The sequence below is a fragment of the Corvus cornix genome, chromosome 2 (assembly GCF_000738735.6).
Source record: "Corvus cornix cornix isolate S_Up_H32 chromosome 2, ASM73873v5, whole genome shotgun sequence".
Classification (NCBI taxonomy): Eukaryota; Metazoa; Chordata; class Aves; order Passeriformes; family Corvidae; genus Corvus; species Corvus cornix.
The window spans coordinates 1,063,557-1,085,803 of NC_046333.1; the positions used below are offsets into that span (position 1 = coordinate 1,063,557).

At 49.3% G+C, this 22,247-nt stretch overlaps 1 protein-coding gene across 1 annotated transcript; it reads right to left on the reverse strand.

Moving 5' to 3' along the window:
* Positions 1 to 6,919: 6,919 nt before the first annotated feature.
* Positions 6,920 to 21,496, reverse strand: MYL3 (myosin light chain 3). Its single transcript, XM_010394755.4, has 7 exons — positions 21,304 to 21,496; positions 15,435 to 15,462; positions 11,604 to 11,753; positions 10,355 to 10,528; positions 9,454 to 9,531; positions 9,231 to 9,265; positions 6,920 to 7,606 (listed from the first exon to the last, which is right to left on the reverse strand). Exons 1-6 carry the CDS (start codon positions 21,424 to 21,426, stop codon positions 9,237 to 9,239), a joined length of 582 nt encoding a protein of 193 aa, XP_010393057.1. The 5' UTR covers positions 21,427 to 21,496; the 3' UTR covers positions 6,920 to 7,606; positions 9,231 to 9,236.
* Positions 21,497 to 22,247: the final 751 nt, after the last annotated feature.

The following is a 22,247-nucleotide window of genomic DNA, read 5'->3' on the forward strand; positions in this document are numbered from 1 at the left end:
AATTTTGGGATTATTTTCAGTCCGTGCTGCAGCCAAGAACACGAGGTAGGACAGATGAAGGGGATCGAGGGCAGCCAGTTCTTGGCTGTTCCATACAGCTCGGGAAGGAAGAGTTCAGGCTTATCCCTGTCTTCCTCAGCATTCCCGAAGGGACTTTTTAAGGAGTCACCGATGGTCTCCATTCGGAGCAGAAGCTGCTGGTCCCAGACTCCCAACTGAGGGGCACTTTGGCATCCCTGTGTCTGCCACAGGTTCCAAACAACCGCTGCGGAAAGGGAGGGTTTGGGGGATGGAAAACATTCGGAATTCCAGGATTTAAGGAGACAGAGTGGCTTTAAGGAGAGGACAAGGGGAAGGGATTTAAACTGAAAGAGGGGGAATTTAGATGGGATCTTGGGGAGGAATTGCTGGCTGGGAGGGTGGGGAGGGCTGGGCTGGAATTGCCAGAGCAGCTGGGGCTGCCCCTGGATCCCTGGCAGTGCCCAAGGCCAGGCTGGACATTGGGGCTGGGAGCAGCCTGGGACAGTGGGAGGTGTCCCTGCCCATCCAGGGGGTGGGAATGGATGTTCCTTAAGTTCCCTTCCGATCCAAACCCTTCCAGGATTCCCGGAATAGATGGAATTTTGCCTGCAGGAAGCTCCAATCCCAGGATCCACTTCCAAAGGGTTTTGATGTCATCACCTCCACCCTTGGTGCCGCCGGTGGAGCCGCACAAGGCAAGTGCTGGGAATATTTTCCTCTCCATATTCCAAGCTTCTCCCTACGGATTCTTCACCTCTGCTCTTATTTCCTGATGTTGATGCCACCAGGAATAATGTAAAAGTGCATTCCAAACACTGGGAATAAAAAGCAAGCCCAAAGCAAAGCCCCAGTTTTGTGTGTGCATGTGAGAGGTTTGGGAATGAAAGGAGGGAAGAGGGACCATTACTCCCACTCTGTTTTTTTGGGAGCGGGAATAACTTGCTAAGATCATCCAGGAAATGGAAAGGAGTGGGAATGTTTGGGAAATCCGTTGCTGTCCATTTGGGGGATGGAAAAGTAGAAAAAAAGGAAGGAGACCAAAAGTGCTCCTTTGGCATCCCGGGGTGGTCTGAGGGCGTTTTCCCTTGGCTGATCCCTGCAGGAATTTTTAGCTGAGTCGGATGGCTGAGGGAAGGAACAGGCAGCTGGGAGAGCAGGGAATTGCACCTGGAATTGCGGCGTCAGCACAGGAAGGAGGGATGTGGCTGGAAAATGAGACTGGAGATAAATGGCCTGTCCGGAGCCTGGAGCAGGGAATCCTGGAATGGGTTGGATCGAAGGGATCTTAAAGATGATCCCATTCCACCCCTGCCATGGGAGGGACACCTCCCACCATCCCAGGCTGGAATTCTTTGGAATCTGCCTTTCCCTAACCCCACCTCTCTTGTGCAAGTCCTCATGATGAGAATCCCATTTTTATTCCAAGGAACAGCTCCCATTCCCCTCAGTTCTCGATCCCCCGAATAATCAGGATCTGCTCATTCCAACCCCATGGGCCGGGACACCTCCCACTGTCCCAGGCTGCTCCAAGCCCCCTCCAACCTGGCCTTGGGCACTTCCAGGGGGATCTGAGCAGAGCCATCAGAACCTTCGGCACAGTTCCAGAGCCAAGCTGGAAACCTTCCCATGAGGAATTTCCTGCTCATCTTTCCTTGCTCCTGCAATCTCCCCCTCTTTTCTTGGGATCCTTGTCGCTTCTGTTGGGAAACATCTTCCTCCCAGCACAGGAGGACCCTCTGGAGTTCCCAGGAATGTCAACAGCTCAGCACAACTATTTTTTTCAGTATTAATTTTATTTTCCCTGATCCTCTCCCTGGCGGATTTCCAGCATTGGGGTATTTTTCCTTCAATGAGCAAAATCCTAAAAAACAAACAAGGGAAAGAAAAGAGTTGCGATGCAAAGGTCAAGTGCATGGAAGTGTGAAAATTCCCAAAGGAGCCAAGGTGCTGCTGGGCCACGGCAGCTCCGGGAGCCAAACTGGATCCGAGCACAGGGAGCTGACGTCACCCACGGACACTCGGAGTTCGGGAGGGCCGGGATGAGCTCAGGGAATGAGCTGTGGTTGTTTCCCAGGCTGGGATTTAGGAGGCTGTGCCAGAGCCTCTGCTCTGAGCTCCTCCTTCCAGAGCCTTGGAAAATTGGTGTCGCTCCCAAGGTTTGGGCTTGGAGCAGGGAATTAATGCCACAGCTGAGGAGTTTTTTATTCCCCCAAAGAAATGTTTTCTGGGAGGAGGCGGAACGGGCATCCCAAACTGATGTTAATTCTTCCCTGGGAGTAGAAAAGGCAGAAATTCTGCAAAACGAAAATGATTTCTAATCCTTGTCTTTTTCTTTCTGGTTTAAATTCCAAATAATTTGATCCTTAATAATATTCTGGGGAAGAGCCGAGTTCCAAAGAGTTCCCAGATGATCCACAAGGCTTTGCTTTGCCAGAGTCTCTCTTCCCTGCCCTCTCACCATCCCAAATTTGTTTGCAAACTGTCAAAGAGTTGGGAAAAAAGAGATTCCAAGGACTGCTCTGATCTTTGTTCCTCAAATTCCTGGAATAAACCTGTCTGGATCCTCTGGATCAAGGCCGGATCCATCCCTTGGAGATGCTTTTGAAACAAGGGGGAATTTTTGGGCCAAAATCTGCAGCTTTTCCCTTTGCTGTCCTTGGTCTTTCTCCAGCTCTATCCAGAAATGTATCCTAGGGATGATTTTCCCAGAATACAGAAGATTTCTCACAATTCGTTAAGAATTCCTGATGTTTCCCTATCAGTTCCAATTAAGCTAATATCCACAGATGAACAAATCATCCTCCTTTTGCCTTTTCCCGGCTTTCCTGCCACCGGTTTCTTTTGCTGGTGCTGGAGGAGAAAAAAATGGAGAAAGGGGGAAAAAAAAAACCTGGGAAAAAAATTCCATTTGTTCTCCAGACGAGGAGGAGAAACAAGGATATGAATACAAAATCCTGAAATAGTCCCGTTGGAAAGAACATTTCCGTTTGTTAAGCTGTCCGTAAGGAAAAACCCCACATTAATTCCAGGGAATGATGGTCGTGCTCAATCCCAGCCTCATCCCAGGAGGTTCCAAACCTCGGGAAATCACAACACCACAATTTCTCCATCCGATCCAAGCCATGGTGTTGATATTCCCCGGAATTATCATTTGCAACCTGCTCTCTCCCTGCTCCAGCTTGGCCCTTTGTCCACTCCGTTTATTCCCGAATTTCTGGCTCCGGCACCTGTTCTCCATTGAAAGCCTCTCCAAACAAACATTCCCGGAGCAGGGAATGCTCGAGGAGAACTCGGAGCTGAATGTTCTGCTCCATTACCTTTCCCGAGGGGATGATGTCCTCTGCTTTTAATGGCCGGTCAAGGATGGAGCAGCTTGGGAGCTGGATCACCCTGGAATTTCAAAAACAAGGAATTAAAAGATCCCTTTTTTTCTCCTCTCCAGCTGCAAACTTGAGGCTGTGGAGTTCCACCCTTGGAAACGCTTGGAGGGGGTTTTAATTGATGGTTGTTACTCTCAGGGCACTTTGAGAGCGATTTTCCACTAGGAAAAAAAAAATATGAGGAGGAAAATGTGGAAAAAGACGCTGGGAGAGGACATAAAACTCCCTCAGCTGTGAAGGGGGAATTGGGGTGGTTCCATTGAATCCCTAAAAACAGCAGCTGGATTTGGGGGATGCAGCTCAGGCTCTGAATTTACTCTGGGGGATCCAAATGGTGCAGGAAGAGAATCCTCAGCACATCCATGGGATCACAAATGCCCCAGTTTGGAATGCAATTCCATTCTGCAGCTGATCCATGGGAAGGAAATGTGGGATCCCAAGAAAGTGTCACCTGAGCCACTGCACTGGGGGCTCTGTTGGTGCCATGGAAGTCAGCGATGGGAATTGTCGCAAATTCAGGGAGGTGGAGTGGAAAGGCATCTCCTGTGGGATGCTGCAGGATTTCTGGGAATTGTTAATCCGGGAAGGATTGGCCCGGGTCTGCAGGACTCAGTTTGCAGATTCCAATGCGGGTTTTATGGGAATACACAAATGGTTTTGTCCTGGTGACATTCCCAGCCTGGAGCTCAACCCTCATCCCTGGAAGTGTCCAGGTTGGACAGGGCTTGGGGCAGCCTGGGATAGGGGAAGGAATAGCTCAGAAGTTGGAATTCCATGATTTTTAAGCTCCCTTCCAACCCAAACAATTTTGGGAATCTCTGGATCAGCAACAGCTGTTGGGAGATGGAGCCACCAACATGGAAACAGATCCTTGGAATCCTCTGAGCTCCACCAGCCCATGGAATGGGCTTGGAATCCACGGATATGGAGACACGACCGTGAGGTTCTGAAGGTGGGAAAGGCAGGAGCTGGACCTGCCAGGCTTTTTTTGGATACTGGGGATGGGACTGTCACACGTGGACATGTATTTGGGAAACCAGGAAGAAGGAATTATCCATAGGAGCTAAAAACGAAACCAGAAATTCCTGTTTGGGTTTATCCCACTGGAGCTCTGGCCAGGAGGGGCCTCCAGAGGGTTTTTTTGGGATTTCTTGGTTAAAAAGAAGCCCAGAGGTCAAATGGGATTGCAAAAATTCCCTCCAAGTCCAGAATATTTATCCAGCCTTGGGGACACTCCGTGCTCGTCCGCCTGACCACGTCCCCACAGGCTTTTCCTTTTGTATCCCTCTGGTTTGCTGTTCCTTTTGCTCCCGGAGGGATTTGTGGGAAGTTGTGCCCTGCGGAGAGGAGGGACAGGGAAAAGGATCCTTTGTTTATCCAGGGAAGTTGGGACGGACTGAGCACGTTCCCCCCTGGCAACAATTCCCAGCCCAACTGGAGCCAACCTGGCCCTGCTGGTGGCACTGGGGACAGGCTGGAAAAGCGTTTTTGGGATCCTCGGGAGCTGTTTTCCTTGGCTGTGCTGCCCTGGCTCCGGACACTTCCCGTCTTCCCGAGGTTTTGGTCATTTATGGATTATCTGTGTTGGAATTGAGGCTCCTCCCAGGAACTGGGGCTTGCTGGAGTCAGCAAAAGGGAAGGGAATGGAGGCAAAACCAGCCTGGAGGTCCCTGCTCCACAATCCAGCTCCTGGGAAGATTCCAGAGCCCCGTTATCCCAGAGCAGTTCCTGGGATAGATGGGATTTTACGGAATACAGGCAAGTTCTTTTTGTCACTTCGCTTTAAAGAAGGAGAGGTGGACAGAGCTGCATAAGGAACTTCAGGGAATCCCAGGAATTTCCGTGTTAACTAAAACTGGGAATTGAGCTCAAATCGCCGATTCCTGAAGAAGTTGTTTGGAGTTGTTTTATCCGCAGTGGAGGGGAACACAGGGATTCCAAGGGGTGATTAATCCCATCCTGAGTAAGAAAACATGGAAAACGGAACAGGTCAGCCGAGAAAAATTAATCCTGGAATCAGCTCTGGGAAAAAAACCCCTGCGGATTCTTTAGGAAGAAATTCGGGTTTAAAATCGGGGGAATTTTGGCAACAAAACTTTCCAAAAAAAAAAAAAAATTAATAAGAATTCCTCTGTCAGAGGAATAAAGATAAAAACATTTCAGGGAGATGCAGCTGGATTAATTAATTGATTAATTAATTAATTAAAAAGAGTTTCCCGAGGGATGAATGAATACATTAGGGGCAGAGGATTTTTAATTAAGCGTTAATTAAATTATTGATGGATTTATTTGTTAATTTCCTTGTGAATAGCACTGGAAAAACATTGAAATACTCCCTTTCCTTTGGATGAAAAATTCCCAAGCTTCACTCCCAGCTGGAATCCAGACTGGAAGGGGGTTAAGGAGAGGGCAGTGAAATTCCAGCCGAAATTCCTGGCTCCATCTTCATGCGGGAGTGGTGTGGCAATGGAAGCTCCCGCTGGAACGTGCTGGGTAATCCTGGCGGGAATTCAAACAGGCACCGGAATCCTCAAATAACCAAATCCTCGGGAATCCGGGAGCCGGGAGCAGCCCAGAGCCTGCCGGGCCTTGGGCAGCTGAGCCACAGCAGGTGGGAAATCACCTGGAAAATTCCTTATGGAGCCTCCCAAAGAGCCAGAGGCTGCTGCTGCGAGGGAAAGATCTTTGGGAAATTTGGCTCCTCTCATGGACACATCTCTTTGTCAAGGAAAGGTCTCTGGATATGAGGGGGTTTGGAATTAGGGGAATTTGGGGAAGGAAAAGGAAAGGAAAAGGAAAGGAAAAGGAAAGGAAAAGGAAAGGAAAAGGAAAGGAAAAGGAAAGGAAAAGGAAAGGAAAAGGAAAGGAAAAGGAAAGGAAAAGGAAAGGAAAGGAAAGGAAAGGAAAGGAAAGGAAAGGAAAGGAAAGGAAAGGAAAGGAAAGGAAAGGAAAGGAAAGGAAAGGAAAGGAAAGGAAAGGAAAGGAAAGGAAAGGAAAGGAAAGGAATTCCTTATTTGTTCGGATCTGCTCTCCCTGCTGATTTTCCTTTCCGGTTATTCCCTGGCACATTCCGGGACACTTTGTGTATCCATGGAATTTGACCGTTTGTGTTCTCTTGTCCCTCCTCTGTGGGAATGACCTGACCTGCTCAGTTGTTCCCATCTGTTTTTATCCCAGAATTCCGATGTTCCACTGATCTTTCCTCCATTGAACTCGGATTTTCCATGTTTCAACAATCCCTCCTGCTCCTGGACTGCTGTGTATCCAGGTTCTTTGGCATTCCCTACAAAACCGTACCAGCTCCTGGCCTCTCCTTTTTCCATAGGATTTTTCCACAGCCCCAGAGGATTTTTTTTCCATTCTTTTTCAATTATTGTACCCCAGAAACAAAGCTCTCTGAATCCGTGGGATTTTCCACGCTTCTCAACTTTCCTTGGCCTCTGCTGAGGCTTTTCCCAGGATTTCTTTCCCTTTTCCCCTTCCCTCCCACGGACCCAGAAACAATGAGGAAACAAAGACACGGAAAATCCCATTTTTTACTGCAAAAACTCCAGGACCAAGATGTGTTTATTAGAAGAACTTCCAATTTTCCTTTGGGGAAGACTTTTCCTTTTTTCCTAGGGAAAAGATTGGAATGGGAAGGAATCCTCACGGAGAAAAGATGGAGTTTAGCAAATTTTGCATTCATTTGGGATTTTTCCTCTTAAATCCGTAATTTTCCATCCTCCAAAGCAGAGAAAAAAGCATCAGCAAGGTTTTGTTTGTTGCTGATTTCTGGGAATTCGACAGTTTTCCCCTAAGGATGAAGGATATTCCTTGCGCGCCTGGGATTTATATTGGTATCCCATAAACACAGGGAAAAGGTGGAGTTTGGGATGGAAAAAGGGATCAATCATTTTTTTGATCGATTGAATCGAAAAAAATTCCTCCCTTTCCCTCAGTTTCGTGTTCCTGTTTGTATCCCGCATCCTAGAGAAATTCCCAGGGATTCATAGCTCACATTCCAGGTTTTTTCCATTGGATCTCCACAGGATCCACTCTTTTCCCACGGAGGAACAAGGCAAAACAAACAAAAATATCCAAAAAATAGGGATTTTGGTACATTTTGGAGCTCTGGAATGGGAATCTGGGCTGAAAAACGAGGAGAAATTCCAGCACATCGAAATCCAAGGCTGGCATCCGGCATTCCCGGCGCTTCCCTTGTCCTGAAAGATAAAGATACTATCAAGAATTAGAGGAAAAAAGAAGGAACAAACAATTCCACCAGGAATCGCCCTCAGCAACGAGAGCTGCCAAAACACAGGGAATCATCCCAATCCCACAATCCCGTGATGGACAAAAACATGGGAAGCAATCCGTAACACCTGGAGCCAATCCAGGTAAGAAAATTCCATCTAAAATAGTCCCAATTCCCTCAGGAAATCAGGGAAAAGGAAAGGCACAATTTTATCCTGATATTAAGATTCCGCTTTGCCTTCCCTCCATCCCATGGGAATGGCCAGGATGGAGCCGCTCCTGCATTTTTGGGCCCAGCTCCGGATTTCCCCGGAATTCAGATCCTGTGGCAAAGGACCTTTGCTCCTTCCAGGGCGGACATTCCGTTTGTCTTTCCCTGAACATTCCAGCAGCCCCGCAGCAGGGGTGGAAGTACCACCGCTGGATGACACCGTCGAGGCTCATTGGCAAATCCCAGGAATGTTGGTTTTCTGGGAATCACGAGCTCCCAGTTCCCTTTCCAAACCCATCGGAAGCAAAGACCCTCTGAGCTGCACTTCCCAATCCTGTTCCAGCTTCCCAGCTTCCCACCTTTCCATGCTCACTTGTCCTCTCCAGTGGCTGGCATTGGTTGAGGTGACTTTTCCCATTGGAATGGGAATTTCCTGTGGCAGTGGGTTGGGATAAGGACTGGAACAACAAGCAAGGATCGTGGATTGGGATTACACTGAGGCTCCCGATCTTTGCTATCAAAAAACTGGGAACCAGTTGGAAAAGTCCAAGTTTAAGGAAAGTTTTTTCCTTAAGGAAAAAAAAAATGGATTCTAATAGGGAAAAAAATGGAAAAAAAGGGAAAAAGCCCCAAACCAAATCCAGGGTTTTTTTTAGCTTGTTTGTATTTTGTTAAGTTATATCTCGGAACAGAATTCCTGAAAAACCTGGACGTGACTCCTACTTAACCCAGAAACAAAAGTCGCCACAGCACAACCAGGTCAGCTCCAAAACCAAACCAAAGCCAGGCCTAAAAATAAACCAGAGCCGAGGGAAAAGACTAAAAACAAACACAGGAAAACCAAAGCATCCAGAGCAAATCTGAGAGCAGCTTTTCCCAGGATATCAGAAGAGATGGATTGGCCAGCTCCATCCCCAAGCACTGAGTAGGGATAAAAACCAGGGAATGCCCAGTAAGGGCGGCGGGCACCTTTTCCAGTAAACCAGGGAGAAACCGTGCCCAGGAAATGCTGGAAACAAAGCCCAGCTCCTCTGTGAGGCTGAGACAGAGACGGCCTTGGTGGTGCTGTGGTTTGGATGTGTTGGACAAAGCCCGGCCTTTTCCAGGAAAACCAATCCATGGTCAGGAGACGGTGGCAGCCGGATTTATGGCAAACCCCTGATCGTCCTCCCAGTGCCGCATCATTCCTGATTCCTTCTTATCTCTTTTCCTTCTGGTTTTTTCCCCCTCTCTCATCAGCTCAATTGTATTTCCGTGCTTTTTTAGCAGTTTGGGAGCAGGGATTTGTTAATGCACGTGGAGAATATTTATCCCTGGAAGTTTCCAGTCAGTCCTAAAGGAATGAGGACTTGGAAGTCCAGGAGGAAGCAGAGGAGACTCACCTGGGCTCAGTTAGCCATGATGTGCTTCACAAAAGCTGGAAAAAAGAGGGAAAGAAGGATCAGTTTTCCTGTGGAAAACATAATTAACCCTCTGTGGATGGGGTTTATCCGAAGAATTCTAGACTCTGAATTGGGCTAAAATTTGGAAAAGTTGCTCCAGATTTTCCATGGATTTAAACTTTCCTGGGAATATCTCAAGAAAGCCTTCAGGGGTCTCACCCACCTTCGTAGTTGATGCAGCCGTTGGCATCTTCCTGCCCAGCCATCAATTTATCCACTTCCTCCTCAGTCAGCCTCTCCCCTGCATGGAAAACAAAATCCCTGCATCAAAATCCTGGATTTTGGAATTTAGGAAGCTCCTAAAGAGCACAAATGGGAGTGAGAGAGAAGAGGGGGAGGTTTTCTCCTGGGGGGGATTTGGGGTGCCAACCATGGGGAAAACTCCTTTTGGAGTTGCAAACTTGATCCAAATTCCAAACTTGATCCAAATCTGGATCCAAATTTGAGAGCAAATTTGATCCAAAATCCAGAAAGACAGGAAAAATACGGAAACCCTCCAGGTATTATGGGCACAACTCATTTTCCTAAGGATAAGCTCGGTCTAAGTGCCAGATCCTGAAGGTTTGGGTCAGTTTTAATCAAGTCCTGACTAAAAAACTCCCAGCGAGAATTCAGTTCCCCTCTGAGTTGGAGATTCCGGAAGATTCCAAGGTCAAATTTGGGATCTTTGAAATGAATCAGTGCTGGATTTAATTAAATTTTATTTTATTACTTCAACAGTTGGTGCCTATTGACTTGTAAGGCTTCGCTTTGGTGAAGCAGAACGGAGACGACCCAAGGGAATAGCTGGGATTGGAAATGTTGGGATGATTTATGGCGATGGAAATTTAATATTTGCTGGAGAAATCAAACATGAGAGGAAGGAGGGAGGGAGAGGAGAAGGGAGGCATGGAAGTGCAGGAAAAACAGGGACAAACAGAGGGAATAGTTGGGATTGGCAATGTTGGCATGATTTTATGGTGATGGGAACGAGGTATTTAGAGGAGAAATAAAACAAGAAGGGAAAAGAAGGAGGGAGAGAGAAAGGGAAGGATGGAAATTCCCAAGGGAAGGTTTTTCCTCACCCAGCGTGGCCAGGACGTGGCGGAGCTCGGCTCCCATGACCGTCCCGTTCCCCTCCTTGTCGAACACCCGGAGCCCTTCCACGAAATCCTCGTAGGTTCCGGTGTCCTTGGTCTTGGAGATGTGCTGGAGCATGGGCAGGAAGGTCTCAAAGTCGATCATCTTGGAGTTCATCTCTGGAAAACACAGGGGAATGGAAGCTTGGGGGGATTCTGGGAGAGTTGGGAATAACCGTGGGACATCCACCACGAGGGAAGGGCTGTGGTGATGAATCCCAGGTAAAGGGAGAGAAGAGCAGGGAAATGGAAGGTTTGTTGGGTTCTGGGAGAGGTGGGAATTAACCATGGAATATCCAGTGTGAGGGCAGAAATGTGGGGATAAATGCTGGATAAAAGGGAGAGAAGAGCATGGAAATGGAAGCTTGGGTGGATTCTGGGAGAGCTGGGAATCAACTGTTGGATATCCACTCTGAGGGCGGAAATGTGGGGATAAATGCTGGATAAAAGGGAGAGAAGAGCATGGAAATGGAAGGTTTGTTGGATTCTGGGAGAGGTGGGAATTAACCATGGAATATCCAGTGTGAGGGCAGAAATGTGGGGATAAATGCTGGATAAAAGGGAGAGAAGAGCAGGGAAATGGAAGGTTTGTTGGATTCTGGGAGAGGTGGGAATTAACCATGGAATATCCACAATGAGAGCAGGGCTGTGGTGATGAATCCCAGGTAAAGGGAGAGAAGAGCATGGAAATGGAAGCTTGGGTGGATTCTGGGAGAGCTGGGAATTAACCGTGGGATATCCGCAATGAGGGCAGAAATGTGGTCAGGGATATTGGATAAAAGGGAGAGAAGAGCATGGAAATACGGAATGCAGCAGGATGTCGCTGCAGTCGTTACAGGCCTTCCCACCCATCTGTGTCCTTACATCCAGGTTATCCCTTTGTTTCTCTGGATGTGTTGGAAATATCTGTGTTTTTAGGAAAAACACGTGAATTCCTCCATAAAAGCAATTTTAAAAGGCAAAAATGCGTCCTTTTAAAACACATTGATGCCCAGGGCCATGAAATTAATTAATTCCCCTCAATCCAGGATGATATTCTTCACTACCAGACCAATTTTTCCTCCTTTTCTGCTGGAGATTTCAGAGGCTGCTCCGTATCCTGAGTTGCTCCTCAATTAGAAGACGGAGACCTCACCTACTCCAGGAATAATTCTGGGAGTGTCCTTTCCCAAAACACACGGAGGAGGCCACCAACCTTCAGGTTTGGGTCTGCCGAGCAATTTCATGACCTCGGCCTGGGTCGGGTTCTGCCCCAGAGCTCTCAGGACGTCTCCGCACTGGGCGTAGGTGATTTTCATCTCCGACTTGGGGGTCCGGTCGAAGAGGGAAAACGCTTCCTTAAATTCTGGAAGGGGAAAAAAGTCAGGAGAAATTCGTTCCATGTGCGCTCAGATGAAGATAAACCTCAGCCTTTCCCTCACTAACTCTGCCTGACCCTTTCATTTTGTGGTTTGGGAAACATTCGGGTGAGCTTTGTTATCTCTGATGTTTGTGTCCCTCCTTCCCTGCGTTTTCCGGTTCCACTGGGGGATGGAATCAGAGAGGTCAAATGCTTCTCCCGTGGTATTTCCGTCTCACTGAGCATTGGGAAGTGTGGAAAACAGGAGAAATGGTTGGCCTTGGGAGCTTTCCAGCTCCTCCGGAGCACTCAGGAAGGCCCAGGATTCAACAGCAGCTCTGCTCATGGGAAAACCGGATCTTGGATTAAACATTGGATACTTCGAGAGCACGGACCCAGCCCCTGGAGCTCCAGGAGCACCTCTATGAGCTGGAAATGAGCCAGGAAAAACTACTGGGATTATCACCTAACAAGCAGTTTATTGTGGGGGAGGGTGAAGGTGCATGGAAAACCTCATCCCAGAATCCCAGAACGGGTCAGGCTGGAAGGGACCACAGTGGGCACCTGGTGCCACCTCCCTGCTCCAGCAGGGCCATCCCAGAGCACAGGGCACGGGATTGCATCCTGACAGCTCTGGAATATCCCCGTGAGGAGACCCCACAGCCCCTCTGGTCTCTGCTCAGGGCTGGGCCCTGCCCAGGGCAGCAGTTCTGCCTCCTGTGCAGGTGGAACTCCCTGCGATCAGGCCCTGCCCGTGGCTCTGGTGCCGCTGCTGGGCCCCGGAGCAGAGCCCGGGCCCTGCCCTGAGCCCTCCCTGCAGCCAGGGACAGCCAGGGCTGAGGGCCCCTCTCAGCTGGGGCTCCTCTCGGGGCTGAGCAGCCCCGGCTCCCTCAGCCTGTGCTGGGCACGGAGCTGCTCCAGGCCCTTCCTCAGCTGCGCAGCCTCCGCCGGCCCCGCTCCAGGAGCTCCCTGGCCCTGCTGGGCTGAGGATCCAGAGCTGGACACAGCACTCCAGAGGTGCCTCCAGGGCAGGATCTGGAGGACAGGGTTTGCTGTTCCCTCAGGAACTGGGAACAGGCTGGATCGTTCCCTCCAGAGGTTTCCCATCTCCCTAAATTGAGCCCCTCACTACTGGGAGCAGCAGGATCCTGCTAAGAGCATTCCCACGGGAGAAGTTCCCCTTTCCACCCCTAATTTCATGGGGATGTGGTGCATGGGGACATTGGATGGTGTTGGACTTGGCAGTGCTGGGGTAAGGGTTGGGCTCAATGGTCTTAAAGACCTTTTCCAAATGGAATGATCCTGGGATTTTAATGGAGTCAGTGCAGGATCCAGCACAGACTCCCCCAGCCACTCCAGTTCCTCGGGCTCTCCTTTCCCTGCTGGAATTGCAGAGTCAGAGGAGCATCCCAGGGAACAAGAGCCAGTAACAATCTGTTATCCTTTACTGTTATCCTTTAACTTCATCCTTTAACCTTTAACTTCATCCTTTATCCTTTAACTTCATCCTTTATCCTTTAATTTTATCCTTTATCCTTGAACTTTATCCTTAATCCTTTAACTTCAGTGTTACCCTTGATTTCCCAGTGCACCATCCACAACTGATCACAGAAATCCCTTTGGCTTTAAATCCCCGAATCCCTGGATCTGCCCCTTGTCCTGCTGTTACTTTTCCACCCATATTTCTCTCCCACTCTTCCAAACTCTGGGAGATTATCCTCTTTTCCCGTAATCCCGACTCGTTCAACCATTCAGCCACGCACTCTGCACCTCAGGTTTTCTTCATCTTCCCCAATTCCTCCTCTTCATTCCACCTCCCTCTTTTTCCCTTTCTTTTCCTTTGCTTCTTTCCCTCTGTCCTTCCTTCTTTGAGTTTTGCTGGATTTTCCTCTCCTCCTTTCTCCCTCCCTTCCCATTTTGATCATTCCACTCCAATTTTCCTTATTTCCTTCTTTATCCAACGCTTCCAAACAACGCTGAACCTTCTCATTTGGAACTAATTAACATTCCCTTGTTTTCTTCTTTCCACTCTCCTCTTTCCTCCTCTCCCTGCCTCTCTCTCCTGGATTTTCCCTACTGTCCCTGGGCAGAGCCCCGATCCCGTTCCGGCCCCTCATTCCAGCAGAGGGCAATCGTGGATTTTCCTGGGCTCCTTGCTGGCAGTGGAAGGGGGCAGAGACCCCTTCCCCGCCCCTTTCCTGGGGCTCTCCCAGCCGAGGTGGGTGAGGAACAATGGGAAATATTCCCACCTCCCTGAGCTCCTCATCCATCGCCCCTCTCCTGCTCCCTGGGACCAAGTGCTGAGCACCGTCTCCTGAACATTCCCCATCCAGCAGAGTTCCCGACAGCTCAGATTTCCAAAGGTGGTTCTTTTTCTCCCTTCTGTTTTAGTCTTTTCATTTGCATTTGCTGACTCCATGCAATTCCCATCCAAGCCCCAAAACCGCCTCGGTGCCCTTTGCCCCCGCTCTGGCCAGGAACCCTCTGGCAGGAGCAAGGGATATTTTCAGATTCCTAATTACTGCCTCTCTTCCCACCTGGAACAGCTCCTATTCCCCCTTTTCCAGCAATTTTGGGAGCTGAGGAGACCCAAATCCAGGATTATAAATAGACTTTGCCACAAGGGATGGGTTTCACTCGTGGCCGAGGAGCAGGACACGTAGACATGGGGGTGTTCCACAAAGCTGCACCACAAACCGTCCGTTCTTCTCCTGGAGTGACATTCTGGGGACCAACACACCCAGGAATCCTTTCAGGGAATCCTTTGCTCCACACAATCTTTTCCTTAGCCAAAAGAAGGAATCTGGGGCGTTTTAAAAGCCCTCAGGGTGCTGCGGCTTCTGTTTCTCCTCCAGCACCTCAATCCAGAACCAGCTGCCAGAACCCCAGCCCCTGGCCATAGACCAGGAATATCCAACCCAGAGGGTGGAATTCCTGCTGTCTTGGGATCAGCTGACAAATTGGGAAGCATCCAATCTTCCTGAGACCCCTGGATCCTCCTCGGCTCAGCAGGGAGAGCCCAAGGGAGGTGACAATTAAACATCTCTCTGATGGATTGATTTTTCCCTGTTCTAATTAACCCCTTCCCTTAATCCCAGCTTTTAGAGGCTCTCCCAAGGGTTTAAAGGCCGAAGCCAAATCCTGCCAGATGTTTGATTCCATCCATCAATTATCCCATAAAAACCAGGCTGATTTTTGAGGAAAAAGGGGACAGCTGCAGTCCCAGTGTTCCCAGGACTTCAGGCCGGAGGGTTTGGGATCAGTTTCTTGGGCTGGGACAAAGGGTTTGGAAATTAATGCTGATGTTTGGCTTTGAAAGGATAAAGAAATTCCATGCCTGGCATTATTTGCTGGATTTGGGAGAGCTGGAACACATCAAATTCTGATGGAAGGCAGGAAAAAGTTCTCTGAAGCAGAGCTGGGGGATTTTCCTTTGAAAAGATTGGTATTTGTGTTTTTTTCCTACAGAAAACCCTTTATTTGGGCTGTTTTGGGGGTGTAACTCCTGGAAATGGGACATGAATTCCCTGCTTTTCTTTAGGAGGGAAGGATTTGGAGGAGGAGCGAAGGAAAAGCCAGGAATTAAAGCTCAGCCTTCCCAAAGTTGTTCCAATGTCCCAGCCCTGCTCATCCCAGAATCTCCCAGGGATGGATTTACTAAGCCCAGAAGAGAAAAATCTTCCTCACCTTCGATCTGGTCAGGGCTGAACTCCACCTGGGAGAGACAAAAACAAGATAAGAGAACTGAATCAGATAAGAAGAAATTGGTTTAGTCTCAGTTTTACGATCCAGGGGGGCTCGGAGGTCCATGGAACATTCCCCTCCCACTGTCCCAGGTTTCTCCAAGCCCCATCCAACCTGCTCTTGGCCACTTGGTCACAGGGGAGGCTCAGGTTGGATACTGGGAAAAAATCTTCCCAGAAAAGGCTCTCCAGGCCCAGCCCAGCTGCCCAGGGCAGAGGTGGAGGCCCCGTTCCTGGCGGGATTTAAGATCCATGTGGATGTGGCACCTGGGGACCATCCAATGATGGCCTTGGCAGTGCTGGATTTGTTGTTGGATTTGAAGATCTTCGAGGACTTTTCCACCCTAATTGAGTCCGTGGGTCTACATTCCCCTTTTCCTTGGAAGGACACTAGGATTGCTTCCCTTGGGATTTTATCCGGCACTTCCGAAGAATCCCTTTTTCCCTGGCAGTTTTTCCATTGGGAACAGAGGTTTTAAAGCCAGGACATTCCCATCCAAGCATCCCTCTCCCCAAGGCTCCCAGCAGTGGGGGGGGTTTGGTTCAAAATCCATATCCAGACAGAGCAATTCCCGTTTTTGTCCTGCCCTGACGTGTGGACAACGCTACACATTCCGTGAGGATATCAGACATCCAAACCAAACCTTTCCGTGAGGGTTATTCCAGCTTTCCTCACCTCCAGCAGTCCTGGCTTTAGGGAATCATCACCTGATGGCATCAGCTGGATCCTGATGCCGCTGGATTCTTTGCCTCGTTTTGTCCCGGAGGCTCCGCGAGGGATGAACTCCCCCCCTTGGCCTTGCTGGCGTCATTCACAGCTTCCAATCCCCTGGAATTTTTATCAATCCCAATAAACCCCATCATTCCACACTAAGCCAGGCATGGCTAAGCCTGACATCAGCCCTATTAATAAATCCGTTGTCACCCAGCAGTCAAGAGCTGAGCCGGGGAAAAGGATTGAGACAATGGAGCCCTTCCAGGAGAGGAACAACATTCCCGGTTTTTCCCAGGACTCTGAGGAATCCGGGGATGAACAGCAGGATTTTCAGTTGGCCGTGGCGGGGATAGTTTGGGAGGAAGAGGAGGTTGGATTTTTGGGTTTTTTATTGATTTATTTTGTTGGGTTTGGGTTTTTTTTGGGGGGGAGATTGTCTGGTCGGGTTTTTCTGTTGTTGTTGTTTTGGGCTTTTTTATTGTTCCCTTGGGACACGGATTCCGGAGGCAGAAATGCAGGAGCTGGAAAGCGGCCAGGAAAACCATCAGGATGAGGATGGTGGGGTTGAGGTTACGTTTGGATTTCACCCTCACGTGGGGATTTTTCTTCCACTAAAACCTTTTAAATCCTATGAATACACAACATTCCCATCACCCCCTCCCCCATCGCTTTCCAGAGTAATTATGACGGATATAAACTCTTCCAGTGGCCTGGGATGAACATCGATCCTGTCTCCAACAGCTCCAGCCCTCCGAAGGAAAGGGGAGTAAAACCAGAAATCAACCCTTAATTCCAGCCTGAATTCCAGAGAGAAATATTTCAGGATTAGGAAAATGAAGCAAATCTTTGTCAAGGTCGGGCCGAGGTTGCTGCTGCATAAAACCCCCCCAAATGATCCTTATTTTCTGTCTGCTCTTAAAATTCCAGAGGGCAGGGATGGATGGGAGATTGGGAATTGGGAATTGCTGGCTGGGAGGGTGGGGAGGGGCTGGGCTGGAATTGCCAGAGCAGCTGGGGCTGCCCCTGGATCCCTGGCAGTGCCCAAGGCCAGGCTGGACATGGGGGCTGGGAGCAGCCTGGGACAGTGGGAGGTGTCCCTGCCCATCCAGGGGGTGGGAATGGGATGATCCTTAAGGTCCTTTCCAACCCAAACCATTCCTACATTTTATACCTGCAGGTTCACTTTGCCCTTTGCAGGAGGTTTTTCCAAGCACATGGAATTCCGAGCACCCTCAGGCTGAACCAGAGCCCTTCAAGGAGGTTCCCATCCCATCCCATCCCATCCCATCCCATCCCATCCCATCCCATCCCATCCCCCTTTCCCATAAAACCTCCTGGGATTGCAGGAGCAGTGGACTTTTCCCTGCGGTTTTCCAAGAGCCTGTACATGGATAATTCCCTCTTTTGGATGGGGAATGTGTTGCCAGAACTTTGTGGAGCGCAAAGGGAAATTCCAGAGCTTCAGCAGCAGAAGGACACCGGCACTTTGGAGAACTGGGAGAGCTTCTGGAAGCAGCACCAGGTTGCTCCAAGCCCCATCCAAGCTGGACTTGGACACTTCCAGGGATGAGGCAGCCACAATTCCATCCATCTCTCCCAAGAAATATCCCAAAAATAATCCATTTATCCCAAGAAAACCTTCCTTCCCTTCTCCCAGCCCCACGTGCAGCACATCTGCCCCTGGCACATCCGGCAAACCCAGCAGGATTCCCCGTTCCTGGTGCTGCACCATTCCTGGCTTCCCTGACTGCTCCCACCCCGGATGCTTTTCCGCCTTTCCATGCAGGAAAAGGGACGAAGCTTTTCCTTTCCAGTATCCCTGCAGGGATTTCCAGGGCCAGCAGATTCCACACGGCCTTGAGATCCCAGCGCTCCCCAGAAATGACTCCTGGCTGCTTTTTCCCCAGGAAAGTGTGGGAAATGTGATCACGGATGACTCCCTATGGAAAACTGTGGCTCTTCCAGCTCCTCACGGATTCCCGGATTTTTTAATCCCTGGAGCAATGTCACCTCATCCAACTTTAGCCACTGCAATGTTGGCACCCAAATTCCCGAATTCCTGGCTCATCTCCCTTTATCCCAGCTCAGCATCTCCTAAGGGTGACTCAGTCCACCCGGATAGAGGAGTTTGGCACCATCCCAAGGGATGAACTTCCAGAGATTTCCTCCCTTTTCATTATTGATGATTTAAACCCAGGGATCCGTTTTCCCATGGTTAAAGCTCTGGGAGCCATTCCCACTTTCTGTGTCCTTAGAAACCATAAATGTATCCCGTTTTTCAGATTATTTTTCATGGAAGCAAAATATATTCCTGGGAAAATGCACCTCCCTATTAAAGAGCTTCCAGGTGGGAAGGAATTAAATGTATGGAAAAGGCCATTTTTTGCTACAAAATCTTCTCAGGACGATTTGTTCCTCAGAATAAAAAGGTTCAGGGATCATCCTAGAAAAACACTTCCTTAACAAAAGCACTTTCCAAGGAATGAGGCCAATTCTTGTGGAAAAAGTGGAAATAAATCCCTGAGAACCCCTTCTGGATGAGTTGCAAGCAACATCCAATCGCACCCGCTCTTGGAATTTTGGGAAATCTGGGGAAGTTTGAAAATTTCGGAGTGTTGGATCAAATCGGATGGGAACGTCCCTGTGAGAAGCACCAAAAATTTGGGATAAAAGCTTCAGTTAAGGGATGGATCCCACACGATGGAGCCCCCGGGACTGGCATCCCAACAGAGGCAAAAACCAGACTGGGAGCATCCAAAGGGGAGGGGAAAAAAAAGGGAAAATCTGAACTAATTCCAGGTGCCACATAAGAGCCTGGGATCCTTCTCAGGACTGGAAGAGGCAGGAAAATTCCAAAAAGGGGCACCTTTCCCTGCCACAGGAATATTTTCATTCTGAGGCTTTTTAGTGGTTGAAAAAAAGGTGTCAAATTTCCAAACACAAGCAATAAAATAGAATAAATAGAAATAACTGGAGGCATTCCCATGAAAAGATGGATTTGGAACGTTTTGTTTGGATACAAGGTTGGTTTTCCACGTTTTTTTTTCTCCATAGAGTCTCTCCTTCGTGGAAATAAAAATGGATTTCACCCCGCAGTGCAGAAATTGGGATCTTTGGAGAATTCCAAAACGCATTAAAGCATTTTTCCAAACACTGGGAAGGAATTCTGGGCTCCAGCAGAGCCAGATTGATGGAATTTGCACAGACAAGGGCACTCCTGATCAAATTAAAGAATTCCCAGGAAAACTTCTCTAGGAAATAGCCCCTCCTCTTTCTATGAGCTTGGGAAAAAATGCCCCAGACTCCAACCCTGTGTTCCCCAATTTCCCTGCTCCAGTATTTTGGGAATGGGATATTCCCCGCAGACATGAAGGGATATTCTCACAGCAGCGCTGGACTGGGATTTATTCATTATCTGGGAATTCCAGACAAATTTTTAGCACCTTAAAAATGGGATAAGGACTCTATCATTTACATAATATTTATAATATGTATGACCCTCGGAATTCCAAACTGTGCCGGAGGGAAAAAGAAGAAATTCCATGAAAAATAAGAATTTTCCTGAATAATTGTGCAGGGTAATTAAAAAACCGGCAGGAATTCATTTTTTTTCCGAGATAAAAATAAATTTGTGGAGCCTGGAATTGCTTCCATTTAAAAAGCAACATTTTTTGGAGTGATCTGGGATTTGGGGTTTTTTTAAGGACAACTCCTCCCTGCTGCCCTTGATGCCACAATATCCCAGAATCCCAGTGGAGCATTCCCACAAAGTCACGGTGTCCTGGCTGGAGTTTCCTGTGCCTCCAAGGGAAGTTATTCCCTTTGTCCCTGTCCTTTTCCAGAGCTGGAATGTTGAGCACAGAGCTGTTGGATCTCACCACAAACCTCTTTCCCAAGGTCATGGAATTGTTCTGGGAGCTCGGCACCAGCTCTGGAGTCGTTCCCTTCAAAACTTCCCCAGAACTGAATTCCTCGGGATTTGATTTCTTGCTGTGTTACCAATCATTGCTTTTTTCACCGATATTTAAAGATTTACAGGGATTTGGGGATTAAAGGCAGGAAAACGCCCTTCCAGCACTTCCTTTGTCCCAAATCCTGAGCTGCAGGACTTGCTCCCGTGTGGAAGAGGAGAAGGATTTCAGCAACGAGGAGACAAAGCAACTTCTTCCCTTTCTCACATAATTCCCATGTTTTTCTGAGGGGAAAACTGCTTTTTGAGGATCCAGAGATGTCTATCAGTTGGGAATGTTCCCCTGGAGAAGGGAAGGACACAGGGAGAGCTCCGAGCCCCTTGCAGGGCCTAAAGGGGCTCCAGGAGAGCTGCAGAGGGACTGGGGACAAGGCCTGGAGGGACAGGACACAGGGAATGGCTTCCCAGTGCCAGAGGGCAGGGCTGGATGGGAGATTGGGAATTGGGAATTGCTGGCTGGGAGGGTGGGGAGGGGCTGGGCTGGAATTGCCAGAGCAGCTGTGGCTGCCCCTGGATCCCTGGCAGTGCCCAAGGCCAGGCTGGACATTGGGGCTGGGAGCAGCCTGGGCCAGTGGGAGGTGTCCCTGCCAGGGCAGGGGGGGTTTGGATGGGATTTAAGGTCTTTTCCAACCCAAACCATTCCAGGTTTCTGTAATTCCCCAGTTCTGTAATTCCCTGCTCTAAATTCCCGCTAAAAAGAAACCTGTGAGATCCTACAAAGCTCCTCCTGTTTTCCCCAAGGCAATGCCCCTTTCCCAGAGGACAATTCCCAAAGGACAATTCCCAAAGGACAATGCCTCTTTCCTAGAGGACAATTCCCAGAGGACAATTCCCAAAGGACAATGCCCCTTTCCTAGAGGACAATTCCCAGAGGACAATTCCCAAAGGACAATGCCCCTTTCCTAGAGGACAATTCCCAAAGGACAATTCCCAGAGGACAATTCCCAAAGGACAATGCCCCTTTCCTAGAGGACAATTCCCAAAGGACAACTCGTTGCAGTGTTCATCCCTCATGGCACGTTCACTTTTCCGCACAAACCCAACTCCCAGCTAATTTTTGAGGATATCAATTCCCAGTTCCCAGCTCCTCCCGCAGCTCCAAGCCCGCCGCAGGATCCATCCACCTACTTTGACCGAAGCCGGGTTAAACTCCACTTCTTTCTTGGGCTCCGGTTCCGCCGGTTTAGGCGCCGGTTTGGGTTCTTCCTTCTTAGGCTCGGCCTTCTTAGGCTCGGGCTTCTTGGGAGCCATGGCTGATTTAGGAAGGAGAGAAGGAGAGGGACGGAAAGGCAGGGAAGGGGAGCTGCTGCCAGAACAATCCCGGCTCCGTGGGTTTTATCGCCTCTGGAAGTGCCCCCTGTCCCTCCCAGCCCTGTCACGTGCCGCGCTCACAATGGGGCACGGCTAAAAAAGGACAAGACTGGCCCCGGCTATTTTGGATCCCGCTTGGATCCTGCCCTTGGATCCAGCATTGTTCCCAATTAACGCTTCCATGGAAAGAGGTTTTGGGGGGTTTAGGCTGAGCCTGGCGCCGGCTCAAACATTTTTGCTGTGCGGGGACAAGGGGGGGGTTGGGTACGATCCAGGTGCTCCGATGGGTTTGATCCTCGCCAGGGCCATCCCGAGTGACATTCCCAGCTCCGGAGTGACATTCCCAGCTCTTTCCCAGGCTGGATGGCCTCCCTGGCCTTTGTCATGCAGAGATAAGCCCAGGTTTATATTTAGAGCTGAGGACGGGGCTTTACGGGAGCTCGAGCATCCACACGTCAGCTGGCACAGGGAGAATTCCTGTCTCGGATCACACGCTGCCCTTCTCCTGGGAAGGGGCCCAGGAACCGGGATTGCTTTGAGGAAAAGGCATCCAGGAGCAGGGAAAACGCAGCCACGCAGGGAAGGGGCAGCGCTGGAAGTGCATCCTCAGGGCTGATATTTTCCAGGCCTTTTTAGGGACTCGAGTGCCAAATTCCTGTGGCAAGGACTGAGATAAGAGCGTCCATTTGAGGCTTCCCTAATCCCAGACTTACTTGGATTGGATCACACCTCCCCCAAGTAAAATGCAGGGAATAATTCCT

Bases quoted from the DNA above. Each gene is read 5' to 3' on its own strand.
- MYL3 (XM_010394755.4), bottom strand. From the start codon at position 21,426: ATGGCTCCCAAGAAGCCCGAGCCTAAGAAGGCCGAGCCTAAGAAGGAA. The intron at 10,529-11,603 runs GTTGGTGGCCTC...TGTGTTTTCCAG, and splicing joins CGGCAGACCCAAACCTGAAG to AGATGAACTCCAAGATGATC. The intron at 9,532-10,354 runs GTGAGGAAAAAC...TTTTCCATGCAG, and splicing joins CCACGTCCTGGCCACGCTGG to GGGAGAGGCTGACTGAGGAG.